Source organism: Esox lucius, chromosome 12 (assembly GCF_011004845.1).
Source record: "Esox lucius isolate fEsoLuc1 chromosome 12, fEsoLuc1.pri, whole genome shotgun sequence".
Taxonomy (NCBI): Eukaryota; Metazoa; Chordata; class Actinopteri; order Esociformes; family Esocidae; genus Esox; species Esox lucius.
In genome coordinates, this window is record NC_047580.1 from 14,184,328 (window position 1) to 14,202,605 (window position 18,278).

The 18,278-nt window shown below is 43.1% G+C and overlaps 2 protein-coding genes across 4 annotated transcripts in view; both read left to right on the forward strand.

Annotated features, from left to right (window-relative positions):
* mtor (mechanistic target of rapamycin kinase) overlaps positions 1-18,278 on the forward strand; it is an 84,559-nt gene that overhangs the window by 6,962 nt on the left and 59,319 nt on the right. For all 3 annotated transcript variants that reach the window (XM_010875805.4, XM_010875804.4, XM_010875806.4), the window contains exons 17-26: positions 1,228-1,362; positions 2,843-2,972; positions 10,603-10,853; positions 11,207-11,293; positions 13,012-13,179; positions 14,694-14,806; positions 15,030-15,192; positions 16,726-16,818; positions 17,257-17,400; positions 17,845-17,987. In XM_010875805.4, coding sequence (XP_010874107.1) covers positions 1,228-1,362; positions 2,843-2,972; positions 10,603-10,853; positions 11,207-11,293; positions 13,012-13,179; positions 14,694-14,806; positions 15,030-15,192; positions 16,726-16,818; positions 17,257-17,400; positions 17,845-17,987 — 1,427 coding nt within the window. The remainder of the gene's footprint in view (positions 1-1,227; positions 1,363-2,842; positions 2,973-10,602; positions 10,854-11,206; positions 11,294-13,011; positions 13,180-14,693; positions 14,807-15,029; positions 15,193-16,725; positions 16,819-17,256; positions 17,401-17,844; positions 17,988-18,278) is intronic.
* Positions 5,571-7,112, forward strand: LOC105013923 (intelectin-like). The gene has a single exon (XM_013136452.3). It carries the CDS (start codon positions 5,636-5,638, stop codon positions 6,608-6,610), a length of 975 nt encoding a protein of 324 aa, XP_012991906.1. The 5' UTR covers positions 5,571-5,635; the 3' UTR covers positions 6,611-7,112.

An 18,278-nucleotide genomic window follows, 5' to 3' on the forward strand; every position in this document is an offset into this window, starting at 1 on the left:
CAAGGACTATGCACAAAATATATTTAGCTGTGTGGCCATGAGTTTTAGTTTTGGAGCACGTTCATGCATTTCAGTATTTTGCTGCCACTCTCCTCTACACGACTCAAACAGGCAGCGGGTCTCAGGCATTCATTCTCAACCAGTTTGCACTGAACAGTTTGTTCCAGGTCGGCAGTTCACGCTCCACTTAAATGAATGAGGCTACGCTGCTTTCCATATTGTTTCTGAATATGAGACCATATGCTTTCCCCATTATGCTGTTAATAGTTGGTGTATATTGATCACTGTGAATTCAAGTTAGTGTAAAAGCTGGAATGTGCTGAAGTGCTAGCTCCCAAAATGCAAAGTAAAGCAAATGTTTCCTCTTAAGACACGTTACTCCTTGCTACCAGTGGATGTGTGCCATGAATCCAACAGCCTTTTCAGCTGTGATTATGGTCTCTTGGGATACTCTGACCATTAGATTTTTTTACACAATCAAATCCTTCATGTCTTTGTTATTGGTTAGTTTAAGCTAAACCAACTATAGAATAAGAATGATCAAATTTTTATTAGAAATATATCAATCTTCATTCAGTGAACAATGTCTGTTAGAATGTTTTGCCCATATTATACTTGAATTGTGCCACATCCTTAGTGACACAGAACGAAAACTGGTATGTGCTTTAAAAGTAAGTAGAATTCATACAGCTCTGGAAAAAATTTGACCACTGCACCTTTTTCTTACCTTTCCAAAAAAGTCGAAAAGGAAGGTTTTGAGTGAGGAACATAAGGGTTAAAATTAAGAGACCACTGCAAAAAGGTGCAGTGGTCTCTTATTTTTTTCAGTAGCTGTATTTGCCCAAATCTATGCTAAATTGCACTAGAGTCTAAATTGATATGGGTCTCCTAACTTATATTATGAGGACCAGTGCTACAAAGAAAATGCATTAATTCAGAGCCAAGGGCACAATTTCAATCATTTAAATTTGGGACATGCTTGTTCTGCAATAGGCATCTTTTTTTTTCCTCAGTTCCTAGCTTTTCCCATCCTTATGGAGTAATATAATGCTATTAAATGTTTAATATTTCATAAAACACTAGTGTATTTACCATATTCAGTATAATACTTTTATCAAGAAGTGTGTGGTATTATTTGGGATTCTGTGTATTCTATGACTCATCAAAATCTAATTATTTTATTCATATTTTAAAAGTTCAGGACATTGTTATTGTCCTTTCCACCAGGTGGCGCTGTGGACTTTGGGTCAGCAGGTTGCCAGCACAGGATATGTGGTGGAGCCCTACCGCAAGTACCCCTCTCTTCTGGAGGTGCTGCTGAACTTTCTGAAGACGGAGCAAAACCAGGGGATCCGGAGAGAGGTGCTATTCATTCTCCATTCTGGCATTTCCGACCAACATTTCTCAGTTGCAATGTTTAATTCAACAAAAGGACAGTGACCACTTGGTCCAAGCATAAAGTATTTCTTTGAGATGCCAGAGGCAGTCAACATTCACAGCATTAATGTCCAATCACTGTGTTTAAGTACACCTTCCTGTATCGCCTAAATGTATGGGTCCCGCAGTCAATGAGTCATGTGACCGTGGCTTACCATATTAACCAAATAGACAGGTATCGAGGCAGTCAGTTGTTGTTTGATTGAACATTGCGATGGGCTTAACGAATCACCGAAGCTTAGAGACTGTATGTAGCACAGGTTACATTATTTCAGTAGTGCCTGTAGTCACCCCACCTGCATCCTGCCATACGGGGTCACATCGTTCCCCTCAGGCACCCCACCTGGATCCTGCCATACGGGGTCACATCGTTCCCCTCAGTCACCCCACCTGGATCCTGCCATACGGGGTCACATCGTTCCCCTCAGTCACCCCACCTGCATCCTGCCATACGGGGTCACATCGTTCCCCTCAGGCACCCCACCTGGATCCTGCCATACGGGGTCACATCGTTCCCCTCAGTCACCCCACCTGCATCCTGCCATACGGGGTCACATCGTTCCCCTCAGTCACCCCACCTGGATCCTGCCATACGGGGTCACATCGTTCCCCTCAGGCACCCCACCTGGATCCTGCCATACGGGGTCACATCGTTCCCCTCAGGCACCCCACCTGGATCCTGCCATACGGGGTCACATCGTTCCCCTCAGTCACCCCACCTGGATCCTGCCATACGGGGTCACATCGTTCCCCTCAGGCACCCCACCTGGATCCTGCCATACGGGGTCACATCGTTCCCCTCAGTCACCCCACCTGGATCCTGCCATACGGGGTCACATCGTTCCCCTCAGTCACCCCACCTGGATCCTGCCATACGGGGTCACATCGTTCCCCTCAGGCACCCCACCTGGATCCTGCCATACGGGGTCACATCGTTCCCCTCAGTCACCCCACCTGGATCCTGCCATACGGGGTCACATCGTTCCCCTCAGTCACCCCACCTGGATCCTGCCATACGGGGTCACATCGTTCCCCTCAGTCACCCCACCTGGATCCTGCCATACGGGGTCACATCGTTCCCCTCAGTCACCCCACCTGGATCCTGCCATACGGGGTCACATCGTTAATTGGTCATTCAAACATGGGAATCCGTGCCCCCATTAATTAATTAGGGTGTTCAGGAGGCAAAAGGGGACTTCTAACTGTTAATGCTAGGAAAAACACCTTTCAATGACTTTCCTTGTGAACAGTGATGCACAGCTGTTTTTGTTGGGGTTGACTTTTCCAAACCTCACCCCTGCAAACGTTTCTTCTGCACCCTGCATCTCGTTGTACTGTCACGTGTTATTTCGGTCAAGGTCAGTATTGTGTCCTGATCATGCTAATTCTGGTGCTCATCTGCTAGGCTATCCGCGTGCTGGGGTTGCTAGGAGCCCTGGACCCCTACAAGCACAAGGTGAACATTGGTATGATTGATCAGTCTCGAGACGCATCTGCCGTCAGCCTCTCCGAGTCAAAGTCCAGCCAGGACTCTGGTGAGTGCCTGCCACTTAAGACCTTTCATTGACACCAACGCGCACGCACACACACACACGCCATGTGGTTGACTCTACACAGATTGTATTAGCAGTGGAAACATTTTGGATGTATTAATGTACCGTACACATACACAAAGTGGCTTTTGTGTTTGTGGCTACAGTGAAGTTTTTCCTCTCAGAATAACCATTACGTGATTTATTAATTTTATTGGTTCAGTTGGTACCTAGTCTGCATGGGCTTATAAGACATAATATTCACCAAACACTAAACAGGCATTTTATGAAATTGTACAGTTATTCACAACATAATACCATTTACACTTTGCTACACAAGAATAACTATTCTCCATGTCCTCTGGCTTGGAAAGTAAATTGTACAATGTTTAAAACTGAACAAAATACTAAACTAGAGAAAAGCTATTTGCTATTTCAGTTATCAACTGTGCTAGTTCTTATTGCCAAATATCCCTGCATATGTCCACTAATTGACTTCATCATCACTGGAAGCTGCATATATGGCACTACGTTTTGCCTATATTCATTTATATAGAACCTTTTCATTTATATAGAACCTTTTAATGTTTAACATTATACCTCAGTCAATTTACTGGAAAAACCGCAAAGAAAAAGTGCATTAGGAGCTATGTGTAACACCTGTTTTGTATGGAATTGTGTAGAAACCTGTCTCTAATTGGTAACACGACTCGTCTCACCTAACCAAACAAGTCCAGAATAGTATTAACTAGTCCAGGGTGGTTTAGGGTGGGAAGGACGGTACTGCGATTGTGAATATAAGGAGATTACAAGTGAGTGCAAATTGATAGACGGACTGGCAAGAAAGTTTAAATGGGGATGATCTCAGGCAATTTTGAAGAAAAAGATCATTTGAAACATCAACTTAAAACAACTACAGATGTCTACCTGTCATTTTGCTTATATTTATGCTAGTAGTACAGTACAAATCTTCCATGAGGCCTTTTGGTGCTCAAAAGAAGGAAACATTTTGGTATTGTTGAGATCTGGTGAGTGTGGAGGAGAAATTTAATAAGTACACTTCTCAAATAATTAAGGGAACTTGTAATCATCACAGTATAACACCAAGTCAATTAAACTTCAGCGATATCAATCTGTCCGTTTAGGAATGGTCCACCGTTGGCGTGCCGTTCTTTTCATGAGTGCAGGTTGAGCACATGACAGAAGTGAATGAGTCTGGAGATGCCGCGGTGAACGTTATACTGTCTGCAGCATCATCTAGCATGACCGGTTTGGCGGTGGGTCAGTGATGGCATATCCTTGGAGGGACCTCAGACCTCAATGTGCTAGCCAGCGGTACCCTGACTGCTGTTATGTACCGGGATTAAATCCTCAGACCCATCGTCAGAACTTACGCTGGTGGGGTGGGCCCTGGGTTCCTCCTGGTGCAGGGCAATGCCCAGCCTCATGTGGCCAGAGTGCGTAGACAGTTCCTGGATGATGAAGGCACTGATGCCATTGCCTGGCCCTCACGTTTCCCAGACCTGAATCCACTTGAGAATCTCCGGGACGTTATGTATTGGTGCATCCAACCCCGCCAAGTAGCGCCACAGACCAGGAGCTCACTGATGCCCTGATCCAGGTCTTGGAGTAGGTCTCTCCTGCATACAGGCACCTGGGGGACATGCACACTGTTGAGTAACATTATCAAGTTGGAACACCCTGTGATTTCCGTTGTTTCCTTTGATATCCGGTGTGAGTTTGATTCCAGCCCTCAAGCGGTTGGTGATTTTGGTTTCCATTGACCGTTGTTACATCATTTTGTTCTCAACGAATTACACAATGTACACTAAAGATTTTGATCTTTAATATATTTCGTTCATCGAGACCTGATGTGATTTTAGTGTTGCCCTTCATTTTTCTGAGCAGTGCAGTTTTGTCTTGTCAAAGTCCCAAAGCGGATGTTTTGTCACAGGCTCTCCTTTTTCCATTTTCCCTGGCTGAAATCCGGAACGTACACCTGTCAGAAATGCTGCCTAGGTTCCTGCCACACAGAACTTTAGGCTTTGTGAATAGTAATAGCTTTAGCAGTTTAGCCGTTAGAGGATATGGTTACAGCCAGGGTCACTGTCTGGAGCAGCTACAGTTTATGGAAGCTGGTTGCTGCTTTGAACTGGGGGTCTTGCATGTACTGCTTCAGCACTGGAAGGTAATGGCATGTCAGGGGTTGATAACTTGTCTATAACCCTGCTCCAGTAATAGCAGGTTATTGCCTAGGTGCTACAGACCTCTTTGGACCCAATTCATGACCCCTCTTAATTTCGGATGTTCAGTACTGATAAAAATTCTGTGTTTGTTGATAACTAAGTATTGCAACATTTATACAATTCCAGGATATTCCAGGAATCCTGGTAGGTGGATGCCTGTTTTTCTGCCTGTTCAAACGCTCAACTGGGATATGTGGGGAAACCTGTAGATATTGGGAAATTTCTGAAGTTCTGCAACCATATTGTCAACTTGATGAAATATTAAGCCTATTTAGACATTGAACTGATCTTTGCACTGTTAGTCATAGATGACCAAACATTCTAGAGGACTATAAATAAGCATTTACAAGGGTTGGCAAGCAAATTTCCTTTGACACAGATGCTGAACTGACCGTTACCTGAGAACTCCACACAAAAGACATGAAATATTGTGTTCTCCTTATGATGCATCTACTGATGGTGCAACTTCCTCAGTTTCTCAACTCAATAAATGAAAACGAGGATAGAGCAGTTGTCACAAACCGTTTAGAGAGGCTAAGAAACAGAGCCAGTTACACTGCCAGAAGCTGTAAGGAAATAAGGGACAGATTTGAACAACATGAAGATGGAATATACTACCTGTCCACAGCCAGTGGGACTGTCTACCAGACCTTCTGTGACATGACCACTGCTGGTGGCGGCTGGACACTTGTAGCCAGCGTGCATGAGAACAACATGTATGGGAAATGCACACTGGGTGATCGTTGGTCCAGCCAGCAAGGCAGCAACCCCAACGTGCCGGACGGAGATGGGAACTGGGCCAACATGGCCACTTTTGGTAGAGCAGAGGGCGCCACTTCAGACGACTACAAGAATCCCGGGTATTATGACATTGTAGCAGAAGACATGTCGGTGTGGCATGTCCCCAACCACACCCCTATGGATCACTGGAACATAGCTGCCATCCTCCGCTACCACACTGAAAGACGCTTCCTCACCGTTCATGGGGGAAATCTGTATCAGCTCTTTAAAGTCTACCCAGTGAGAAATAATGTCGGGGTATGTGGCAACACTGGACCTTCCATTCCAATCGTGTACGACTTTGGGGACAAAGAAACTACCAGACTATTTTATGGACCGCTTCCAAGAAAACAGTTTGAGCCTGGCTTTGTTACTTTCAGGCCAGTAAATAATGAAGGTGCCGCCATGGCTATCTGCTCTGGGGTCAAACCAACATTGAGCAATCGCTGTGACGCTGAACATTACTGCATCGGTGGTAGTGGACACTTCCCTGAGCAGGCCCCTCGTCAGTGTGGTGACTTCCCGGGATTTGACTGGAGTGGCTATGGGTCCAATGTAGAATGGAGTGCATCGAAAGAGATTACTGAAGCAGCTGTATTACTCTTCTACCGTTAATAGTATTCCTGTTTGGAATAATTAGTTTATTATATAGATAAAGCTAATAACAGAACTATGTTCTATGTTTGTTTAATCTATAAGATCACTGTGGTAAAATTGACCCATTTTATGGAAAATAGAGGTATTGTTTTATAATTGTGAATGTGAGTGATGATTAAAGACTACTCCCAAAGACATTGATAGCAGTCTTATTTTTATGTTGTATTTGTCACATGCTTAATTTAATTGGCAATGTATATTATTTATTATTCTCAATGTGGAAGCTAGGTGAATAGCAGTAGCAGCACTTTGCCTTCAAATCAATCCTCACAAATCCATTGAGGTGAAGTAATGTTTTATAATGGACATTTTTGCAATCAAGACATTTCCAAGGGTTTTTGCTTGCACCAGTCGGTGCGCTTGAGGAGGAGATGGTCCTGTCCGGTTTCTGTTGTCCAATAGAATCTGCTTCTGAATGTGGCAAAAATAATTTCTCTGTGAATAAATCCTATGAAACACAGGATTCCAATCCACTGTTGCTGCAAATACGTTATCCCAGATATTACTGTACAATGCAAAAATTCTACATATTACTAATATTATTAATAACAAATGTTGACTGAATTGCTTTCTTGCAGATTATTTTCCAAAATAATGCCTATTTATGTGCATTGAATGAAATAATAAGAAGAATATACTATCAATGACTTGGCTTTCTACACACAATTCTACAGAATGTTTTTTCAAACATTTGCCAAATTATTTTAAAATTAAAAGTCAGAATATCTTATGTACGTAGAAGCTTTTTTGGCAGCGTTGTCTTTTTGGGTATGCATCTACCAGCTTTGCACATGGGGTTTGGTCAGTTTCTCACATTCTTCCTTGCACATCCTTTCAGTGAACTGCAGTCTTCAGGTCTCCCCACAGATATTTAATGGGGTTCAAGTCCGGCCTTTGTCTGGGCCACTCAAGGACATGCTCAGACTTGTCCCAAAGCCACTCCAAAATGCTCTTGGCTGTGTGCTTCAGGTCAATGTTATATAGATTCAAAGAGGAATCTATGCTTCTAGAACTTAGTTCTAGAACTAAGGCTGATCAAAGGACACAGGATACATCTGAGGTTAGTTTGGAATGTCATAGCAAAATCTCAATGTATATGAGATTTCATTTTTTTCATGTCCAGTAAATTTGCTTTGTCGTTATGGGGTATCGCATGTAGATTCATGGCAAGTTAAGTGTGTGTGTAGTGTCAGTATATGTGTTGTGATGGGATAAATGGTACACATCACTAAAAATGAAGCAGGACAGTTGAAATCAGAGGAATAAATGAGTTTTTCCATTATGTGTTTTAGGGGGAGTGTTCCCCCCCCCCCCCCCCCCACCTATCTTAAGAATGTATTTAATGCAAACACGAAACAAACCCATCGGATCAAAGCACCGGCATCAAACAACAGGCGTTACTAGGCTGTACCGTCCTGTGTTTAACTTCAGGAAGAGAGACTTGAGAAGTAATAGTTGCATTAACATCTGGGCTGTGCATCGTGAGTTCTCTCCCTGTAGCTACTCCAAAGAGGCAGAGTTCGTAGCCTGAGGTTGCTTAAGTAGGTTAGAGACAATTCTGTCGTTAGTGAAAACCAGGTGAATCGAATTATCTCCCCCCTATTTACCCCCCAGCTGTCTTCCTCCTGGGACTTCAAATGTTATGTATGAACGTGTGTGTGAGTACAGTTTAGTGTGTGTGCACATTGTCAATACAGAATGGATAGGGTGAAGGGAGGTGTTTTATTATCGTTGCCATTGATACTCTTTCATTTGACAGACTTCTTGAGCCGTCTTATAGCCTGGAGGCTGCCTTCTACTGTAAGCGTTAGGGTCATGCTGATTAAGCTTCTGAAAACATTACTGTGTCAGGGTTTTTCCTGGCTGAAAATTACTCCAGTGTAGTACCCCAACCCCTGCTGCCCAGCGCTCTACCGAACGCCCTTCTGTGATATACTTTATATAATACCTGGCCTCTTGGAAACTAACTATTTTAGTGTTTGCCCTGCCCTGTCGTCCATGACCAATTGAGCAGCTAATGCACACGATGTCCTCCCTAATACAGTAGCAACCAAACAACACGCAATTAATACATTCTTTACATATTCACAAGTTACACATTTGATCTTTTTTTTTACCTATGTAGGATTTGACCCTAATGTGTTTTTTTTGTTCTCCTCTGCCTGTCTATGACTAGTGGACATTTTATTGGATTTAAGTGCATCCAGCCTATAGTTTCTACTTGGATATTTTCCTTAGCCCCCAAACACATTGAATCCACAATGCTTTTAGCATACAGTGCATATCATTCCCTCTTCATTATGTTTGGGCCCTCGAAAGCATTTTGCCATTGAGCCATCTGAACAGTGTTTATTAGGAGATCTAGGAATCACATAAAAATATGAAATCACTCATCCAGCTTTAGAATTAATCACAGTCAATATTATTGCTGGACCACATAAGCGGAGCCGGTCTAGAAGAGCGACTGTCTCATACTGAATGAGTGAGTTTGGTCCCGTGTTCGACTCCCGTAACACTCTACACGCATGATGCCTGATGTTTAGTACAGACAAAAACTTTGATGGCCATAACCCTATGTAGCTACGTAATAGGAAGCCTAAAATAAAACAGTTCTGATGGATATTAGGGATTTGTTCAGGATCGACAAACACTTCGCTGCCTACACGATTCTCTTGTCTTTTCACATGACAAAAGTCTGTTATCGTCACCTATATTGATACAGTAGTTACTGTATCAATGTCATTCACGAATGGCTAATAAGGCAAAAAAAAAAAAAAAGAAACGTTACAAAGTTTAACACAATGCATTATGGCGTCCAGCTACTTTTTTCTGGCTAATAAGCTTTTAAAACGGCCAGTAGCAAAAGTCATAGTTACTATTTGTGGGTGAGGTAAACTTAATATGAAATATTACTCAGTTTAACACTATGGTTAATGGTGTCAAACGAAATATTCAAACTTGACGTGATGTTAACGCATGACAATATTATATAATGTCAATATGCTATACTAACGCCTGGCAAATGGTCAGCTCTGTGGCGTAAAGACCCAGTTAAAGACACAGCCTTTCACAGACCCGATCAACACTTTCTATTGCGGGCCTCCTGAACTAGGCTCGGCTGGTTTCTTGTTGTTGTCTATTTTTGTTGTTGTACTAAGTTCTTGTTCATTTGACTTGCATTAAAAACGCATCACAGCTGTAGGCCTATATATTACAGCCTTGTTGTGTTGTTTTTTCCTCCATCCTTGCCTTAACGCCACACCATTTATCCCCTTCTCTCGACAGCCTTCAGCTGTAGGCTATTTGGCTATACTGCTGGTGCTCATCCAGCATCTTCACATTCATATATTTATATTGTTAGTGACTTAAATGTTTTACACTGTGTATTGCATATAAAATGTTGACGGGGAAAGTAGCCTACATACCCTTTTCACCAGACAACTTTGTCTGTCTATTGAAAATAATCTGTGATTCTGCTAGACGTCATCTGAAACGTTAACAAATGTTACGCGGATTGGGTGTGGTTTAGGCGCTAAGATCCACTTGTTTTCCCAACGTTACTCATCTCCGTGACGTCAGGACCAGTAAGCTCCTGTATGCAAGGTTGCCAGATCATTGATAGTGAACTGTGAAATCTGCACAAACGCTATGTCTTCTATACAACTCTATCTGTAAATCGACCCGCCCTATAGCCCACTTTTAGGGGAAACCTACCCATCTGGCAACACTGCCTAAATGAAAAAGGTTTCATCCTATGGTCACATTCGCTGCAGTATATTGCTGGTAGGCTAATTAGCGTACAATCGCAAAAGCATCAATACTGCTGTTGACAGGTTTTGTATTGTTTTATTTGCAATGAATATGTATATGTTTTGTTTGTTGATTTCTGACTATTGGTCATTATTTTCCGTGTGATACATGTTTTCTCTCTCCTCCCTTCTCCCTGGCAGCTGACTATAGCACCAGCGAAATGCTAGTGAACATGGGTAACCTCCCACTGGACGAGTTCTACCCAGCAGTGGCCATCGTGACCCTGATGCGTATCCTTCGTGACCCCTCCCTCTCTAACCACCACACCATGGTGGTGCAAGCAGTCACCTTCATCTTTAAGTCGCTGGGCCTCAAGTGTGTCCAGTTCCTGCCCCAGGTCATGCCCACCTTCCTCAATGTCATCCGGGTGTGCGATACCAGCATCCGAGAGGTAGCTACAAAAGGCTAACGTTAAACAAAGCAAACATTTTGGTGCTTATCGGCAGGTCTTGGGGCATTCTTAGTGAAATGGTGGATGTTTTTTAAATGACCTGAACAAAGTAAATGCATTTTAAGGTGATTTTATGAACACCACTGTTACATTTTGACAGTTAGAACCTTAGTGTTTTTATTTGCTTTTTTAACTTTTGCATCCACCTCATTTTGTTACATCCACTCGTTGTTTGGGGTCTGGAATAGTGAGGGGAGGTGACCATGACTAATGCACTGGTCCTCAAAATACCCGGTCTGGTGAGTAATGAGCGTGTTTTGATTCCGCCTGTTCTTTTCTCCTCTTCCGTTCAGTTTCTCTTCCAGCAGATGGGGATGGTCGTGTGCTTTGTCAAGATCCACATCCGCCCCTACATGGATGACATCTTCACCCTCATTAGAGTGAGTTGCTTCTTTAACAACAAGGTCGCTTTTCTTTCCTTTTCTCGTTCGGGCCCACTGTCCCAGAAACAGCTGCAAACTCTTGCATGTGTACCTTCCTTTGTCCATTTTCCTCGTTCTCCCTAATGTGGAAGGGGAAACGTGGCTTAAGCATGACTTTGTTTATGGAACTAAGCCTGGAACTAAACTTGCTCCATTAAAATGAGTTGGTCACAGAAAAAAATATAACTTACTCATACAATTTGTGTTTTATTGTATTTTTTTACTCAAAGCTTTACAGAGTTTAAATAGTGGGGATGAGTGAGACAAAGTTAGAAGGGAACACCTGGATTAATTGGATCCTGTTCTCTGCGTGGAGCTTGGACTGTTACCACCTACCCTGGCCCCCAATGTATTTTAGTGTTACCACCTACCCTGGCCCCCAATGTATTTTAGTGTTACCACCTACCCTGGCCCCCAATGTATTTTAGTGTTACCACCTACCCTGGCCCCCAATGTATTTTAGTGTTACCACCTACCCTGGCCCCCAATGTATTTTAGTGTTACCACCTACCCTGGCCCCCAATGTATTTTAGTTTTTGAACAGTATTTATATTCTACTGTATGAATAAATATAGATTTTAAACTGCTCCACTCCAGTGTCATTCTCTCCGTTTAACTAAAAATGTCAATAGTGCAAAGAAAAAGACCTCTGTCACATGATGTGTACAGTCCTAGTCTGAAAGGAACTGTTAAAAATGTTGGCCCTGCTTCAGTAGACAGTAAACTGTCTAGCAGCACATACTCCTATAGTAAAGAACAAAATATCCAATGTCCATTAGTCACGCAGTTTCAATAACATTCTGAACCAGCAGTGAGTAACTTCTCCGGGAACCTGGGTTTTTCGCACATTTTATCTGGAGTTAATAGATGTTAGTAAAACAAAGGGCTCTATTCATTGTAGTCACCGTCTACCTCATGCGTCCAGATGAGGGGCTGGAATAGCCATTCAGGAGGTGAAATCACATCATGTGCTGTTGGAATAGCAAATCTAACGTAGGCTAGTTCCAGTCAGAGCAGGAAAGAGGGGGTTGAAACACCGGCCACTCACAAAGTCCCTCAATGAGCTTTCATTGCTGAAGGCTATTGGCATTTGTACTGTATTGCATGACACATTTTTTTCCCCCATTATCTTCCAATCATCTGTGGCTGCGACAAATCTTAAGCCCTGTTTTTTTCAAAAGTGTGGTGGTTGAGTCATTTTGACAACAGATGTTGAATTGATTGACAGGATTCGGGACTTGAATAGAGGAATCACCTTTGGATATTAACCCCACTGACCGTGTGAGCCTATACTCTCATATCTCTCTAAATAAATGATGAGGTAGTGCTTGGACACTAGCGTTTTGGCCGTACCCTTAAACTCTTAAAAAGCTGGATACATTATTAGTCCCCCAAATACAGGGACTTGTACTTCTGTGATGTCAGGTCTATTCGTTGTTTTGGAAAATGTTTTGAATACAGCGACATTTCCCTTGACTTAAGGCTGACAAACTGAGAGGGATCTTCCGTTCACACAGAAATTGTGCAAAAATAACGTCTTATATGTTTGACACATTTCATCATTTTGTTAAAAATACCAGAGCAAGTTAAAATCCAAGAAATCAACTGCGGGAGGTAAATCCAGTACATATCACAGTCATTCCATGTAACAATGTTTTATTATTACGATCCCATAGGAGTACTGGACCCCCAACAACCCCATGCAGAACACTATCATCCTGCTGATCGAGCAGATCGTGGTGGCCCTGGGTGGGGAGTTCAAGCTTTACCTACCCCAGCTCATCCCTCATATGCTGCGAGTCTTCATGCATGACATGAGCACAGGTCGCAGTGTCACCATTAAGGTAAAGTCATCAGGTTAAGACCAAGAGTGCATAGAAGGGCAGTGATTAGAAAAAAAAGTGATTGAAATAATCTAACTAACCTGCCAATGTTATAACTATGTAACCAGGCTAGAGAATACTTTTTGTCATAGGATGGCGATATATGGGTAGCACCTATAGGAAGCTAGGCACAATAAGAGTTATCCACAAAAGTGAAATTATATTTCCACCTTCAAAATGAAAGTCCCCCGTGCAACTTGGACATTTTACTTACATGTTGAGGAGTAATATGGCCCACAACTGGCCTTTCAGGACAACACGTGTGTTGCTCCATTGCTCAGAAAAGATGCCTATATCAGTATTAATTTTCACCAGAGCCTTATCCCAATTTCTTTGGACTAGCAGTTAGCTGACACAGACTGGATGAAAATAAACAAGAGAATATCAATGGGAAGACTCAAAGGAGCATGAATTTGCCAACAATAAAAAATATTAGTGAAGTACTCCATTGGAAATGACATGTTTCACCAGTACTGTTAATAATTAGTATTTTTCTTTTGTATGGTTGAAATCTTACAAATGGTTCCTTTAAGTCTGCAGTTATTATGGTCTACAGAACCCAAGTTTTAGCACCCTTTTTCTTGTAAGAAATAAATTCACTCCTTTTGATCCTAACTCTGGTAATCTCCATACACAGGGTCACAGCAGATACCTAAGGATCGGGTTACCTTCCTAGTCCAAGTCGAGAAAAGAAAACACAAGTCCATCATTCACCGGAGTAGTTCAGTCAAGCCCCCAACTTCCTGTAGTCTCGCCGAAGCTGTTTAGAAATGGGCGGTCTTTCAGTGGAGTAGCATATACAGTGGGGAGAACAAGTATTTGATACACTGCCGATTTTGCAGGTTTTCCTACTTACAAAGCATGTAGAGGTCTCATTTTTATCATAGGTACACTTCAACTGTGAGTGATGGAATCTAAAACAAAAATTGTATAAAAATGCAAATGAATTACTTAAAAATCATACAATGGGATTTTCCGGATTTTTGTTTTAGATTCCGTCACTCACAGTTGAAGAGTACCTATGATAAAAATTGCAGACTTCTACTTGCTTTGTAAGTGGTAAAGCCTGCAAAATCGGCAGTGTATCAAATACTTGTTCTTCCCACTGTATGTCATGTCTACCTGACATACACACTGCCCCCTTATCATTAAGGAAAATAATACAGCAACATACACCTCCTTAGTTCAAGGAGTGTTGTTGGAACTAGAATGCCCTAATGAAGGATTTAGGATTGATCGTGTTTTGGAAAGACCGCAGTATTCCGCAATGAACCAAGAACCTCGAATCTAATTTGCAGATGAGAAACAACTTTCTTCATACCTTATGTCCTGCTCCATTTTTTTCCATCACACCAGTGTAATGAGGAGTCCTGAGGCGTTCAGGACTCAGCTTCTCCTGGTGAGCCATCAGGAATGCAGGTGCCCTTCTTTTTCCGAGTGCCTTGTTTTAATTTGGTATAATGCTGTGTCTTCAGCTCCTCAATGCCATTCAGCTGTTTGGAGCTAACCTGGACGATTACCTCCATCTGTTGCTGCCTCCCATTGTCAAGCTGTTTGATGCCCCAGATGTGCCATTACAAGCCCGCAAGTCAGTCAAACACCAGCCTCCCACACACATGGTTATACATGTCCTGAAAGTTGTTGTTTTTTTTTGCTCATTGATTCAGTGTATTCACTCCCATGTCTTCCTCCCAGTTGGTCATATTATATTAAAGGGGTTGACCTGATCCCCCATTTAGATTGTGATAACATTTAGAGCGAGATGCTGCTTGCTGTGCTGTTTACCATCTGCTGTTTCCCTCATCCCTCAGGGTTGCCTTGGAGACTCTTGACAGGCTGACAGAGTCACTGGATTTCACTGACTATGCGTCACGCATCATCCACCCCATTGTACGCGCCCTGGACAACACCCCAGAGCTACGTAGCACCGCGATGGACACCTTGTCCTCACTTGTCTTCCAGCTGGGGAAGAAGGTACCTGCCCAGTAGTGACCTTACCTCCAGGGCCCTTATAACTATCCATTTGTGAGACCTATGCAGGAGGAACTGTAGTTCTTATATGATAGTGAGTTTTAGGTCAATAAAGCAGTATTGGAGGATCCTCTGTCTTAGTTGGGGATTAAGCACAGTACGTTGACCCCAGCCTATTCAATGAAAAGAGCTTTTGCAGCTACCAAGCTCTCAAACATGTTGACAGACGTTTGGTGTCTTCCCTTCACTATTACAGATGCCAGAGCACTACAGAAATGCAAAGAAAACAGTCTCTTGTTATTCTGTATTGACCGTACCAAAGTCAGTAGGAACGTCTGTAGCCAAGGGTTTGATACCCATTTATGACCACATTATCTACTACAATTAAACAACACATGCTCTCCCTGGTTCCGCACAAAAGCCCCAACGTGACATAATCCAGATAGTCAACGTACGCACCCAACCTATTATCAGCAGTTATATGCCGTTTGCCTTGTACTACATATTGGTGGACGTTGAGGAGTACAGTCAGGCTAACAGTGAGAGCCCACTCCATTTCCTCCAGAGTGGGAGATGAGAAGTGGGGTGGTGCAGGCTGGCCCCTGTTATGGGTCTCTGCTGCCTCTGCGTCTCTGGGGTCTCTGCGTCTCTGGGGTCTTTTCACTCATGCCAAAAAAAACTATTTCATTTCAACAGAAACAACCGGAGTGCAATTGGGAGAACCTACATGAATTAGTCCAGTTGAAAATCCGTTGGATGTTTGCAACTGTAGATTTTATTCACCCTGACAGAAACCCTCAGGGTGGCAGTGTCGGAGTTTCAGTATAGCCCTATACATTGTCTGACACTGATGCATTGACGGGCCTATACCCTTTTGACATTGATTTAACCCAGGAATTGCGATGTAGAATAACATTTCAGTCATTTGGCAGACACGTTTAGCAGCAACATAAAGGAACAATTAGCGTTAAGTGCCATGCTAATGGGCACATCAACAGATTTTCCACCATAACCACTAGGCTATCTGCACAGTGTTATAGTCAAACAAGGTAGCTTTTTTGATGGCTTTGATCAGACATTGTATGACTTAGGATGTATTTTTGGATTGGTTTGGCAGGACCATAAGTTTCCCTTGAATCACTAACTCCTGTAGCTATGTTTTTACTACTTCCTGTGGTCTCAGTTATGTCATCACACGGTGCCACAGAGGCACTTGGTAGCTTTACTGTTTCTGTTTACGAGAGTGAATGAGGTCACCCCCTTCAGACCCACCCAAACCATATAAATCCATCCAGACTACTTGGAGGGGATGTGGCTCCGACTAAACGCAGGAGCTTTAGATCAAAACAACTAACTGGGGACAACCAAGGTGAAGCAGTGATGGCATTCCTGCCCTGTTGTTACCACCAGAGGGGACTGAACAGACAGAATGCATAAACCATGTATCCTACACTATAATTTACGCTCTCACTCTCTGTTTCTCTCTCTCTCTCTCTCCACAATATCTTTCTTTTTCTCATTTTTTTCCTGTTCTAGTACCAGATCTTCATCCCCATGGTGAATAAAGTCATGCTGAGGCACAGGATAAATCACCAGCGTTATGATGTGCTCATCTGTCGTATCGTTAAGGTCAGTTTTTCTTTTTTGGTCTCCTCCCAACACTTGGCCCTCGCTCAACCCGTATGAAACAGACACCGTTTTTCATGCTAAGTTTAATCTTTTTAATATGTACCTAATAGTGAAGGAACGTACGGAGAGCCCCTAAAATAATGAGCCTATCATACCGTAGTCTTAAGGGCAGCTCTCTCACATGGTCAGCATGTGCAATGAAATGTGTTGAGAAAAGCAAGTCTGTGAGGAACATGAAAAGCACATTTGAGCAATTAGAATGGCGTGCAGACAGTGTAATAGAAGAGGATTAATCAAGGCATCCGCTTATTGACAGTGTTTCCCATCAGGAAGGAAATGCGACTTGTGTGGACCAACACATGTTTAGAAGCCTTGCTGTGTGTGTGGCCTCAGTGTTTGTGTGTGTGTATGTCATTGTGGAAACCATGTTTATCTCAGGGGTACACTTTGGCTGAGGAGGAAGAGGACCCTCTAATCTTCCAGCATCGCCAGCTGCGCAGTAACCAGGGCGATGTCGGTAGTGGCCCGGTGGAGGCAGGGCCAATGAAGAAGCTCCACGTCAGCACCACGGCCCTGCAGAAGGTCAGTAGGGAAAACACTTCACTTCCCGGACTGGACTGGTATGGTTTCCGTTGCCAGTATTAAAAGAAAGGTGTATCCTCGAGCAGGAAGTGGCTAGGGTTTTAGTAGTCTCGCAAGGCCATACTTCAGAATCTTGTCAAGGTCTGAGAGCCTAGGGTTTTTTTAATCACTTTATGATCAGGGCTGATAATTGAGATTTCTTTAAAAGTTTTTGAGGGTATGTTATTGCGTTTTCCTTGGACAGCATGCTCCTTTTTCATCCAACAATCATAACATTTCCCTTTAAATAAGATGCCAATGCCCAACAATTTGTGCGTAATCATTCCAAACGATGCCAGATACTGACCTGTCAGATTTGCTAATGGAGATTTCTTCCGTTTTCCCTGACTCAATTAATGGCATGTGAAGTGTATTAAAGAGGGTTCATTCTTGTGCTGGCTTCAGGCCTGGGGTGCTGCTCGGAAGGTTTCCAAGGACGACTGGCTGGAGTGGCTGAGGCGCCTGAGCGTGGTCCTCCTGAAGGAGTCTTCCTCCCCTGCCCTCCGTTCGTGCTGGTCGCTGGCCCAGACCTACATTCCCCTGGCCAGGTACAGTTCCCCCCTTTCATCCCCTCTCGCCATCCATCCTTTCACGTTCCAGCACATAGGAACTCCAGGCACTAGTTTTTTTTCTTCCCTGCTGAGGTCCCCATAAGTGTCTAGTTGCAGTTTAGTGTGAACCAAAAGACCCTTCTTTTCCCGTCTTTAGACCCAGTCATGTTTTGCTTTTCTGCCATAGCCTTGGTACACCTTGATGTGGCATCTATAGGCAGTTTTTTGTTTCAGAAGCCCATTCCCTATATAATGTTTTGTTAACATTGTACAGAGGAGACCATTTGG

What these genes read in the sequence shown, in the direction of transcription:
- LOC105013923 (XM_013136452.3), top strand. Translation starts at nt 5,636, where the DNA reads ATGAAATATTGTGTTCTCCTTATGATGCATCTACTGATGGTGCAACTT.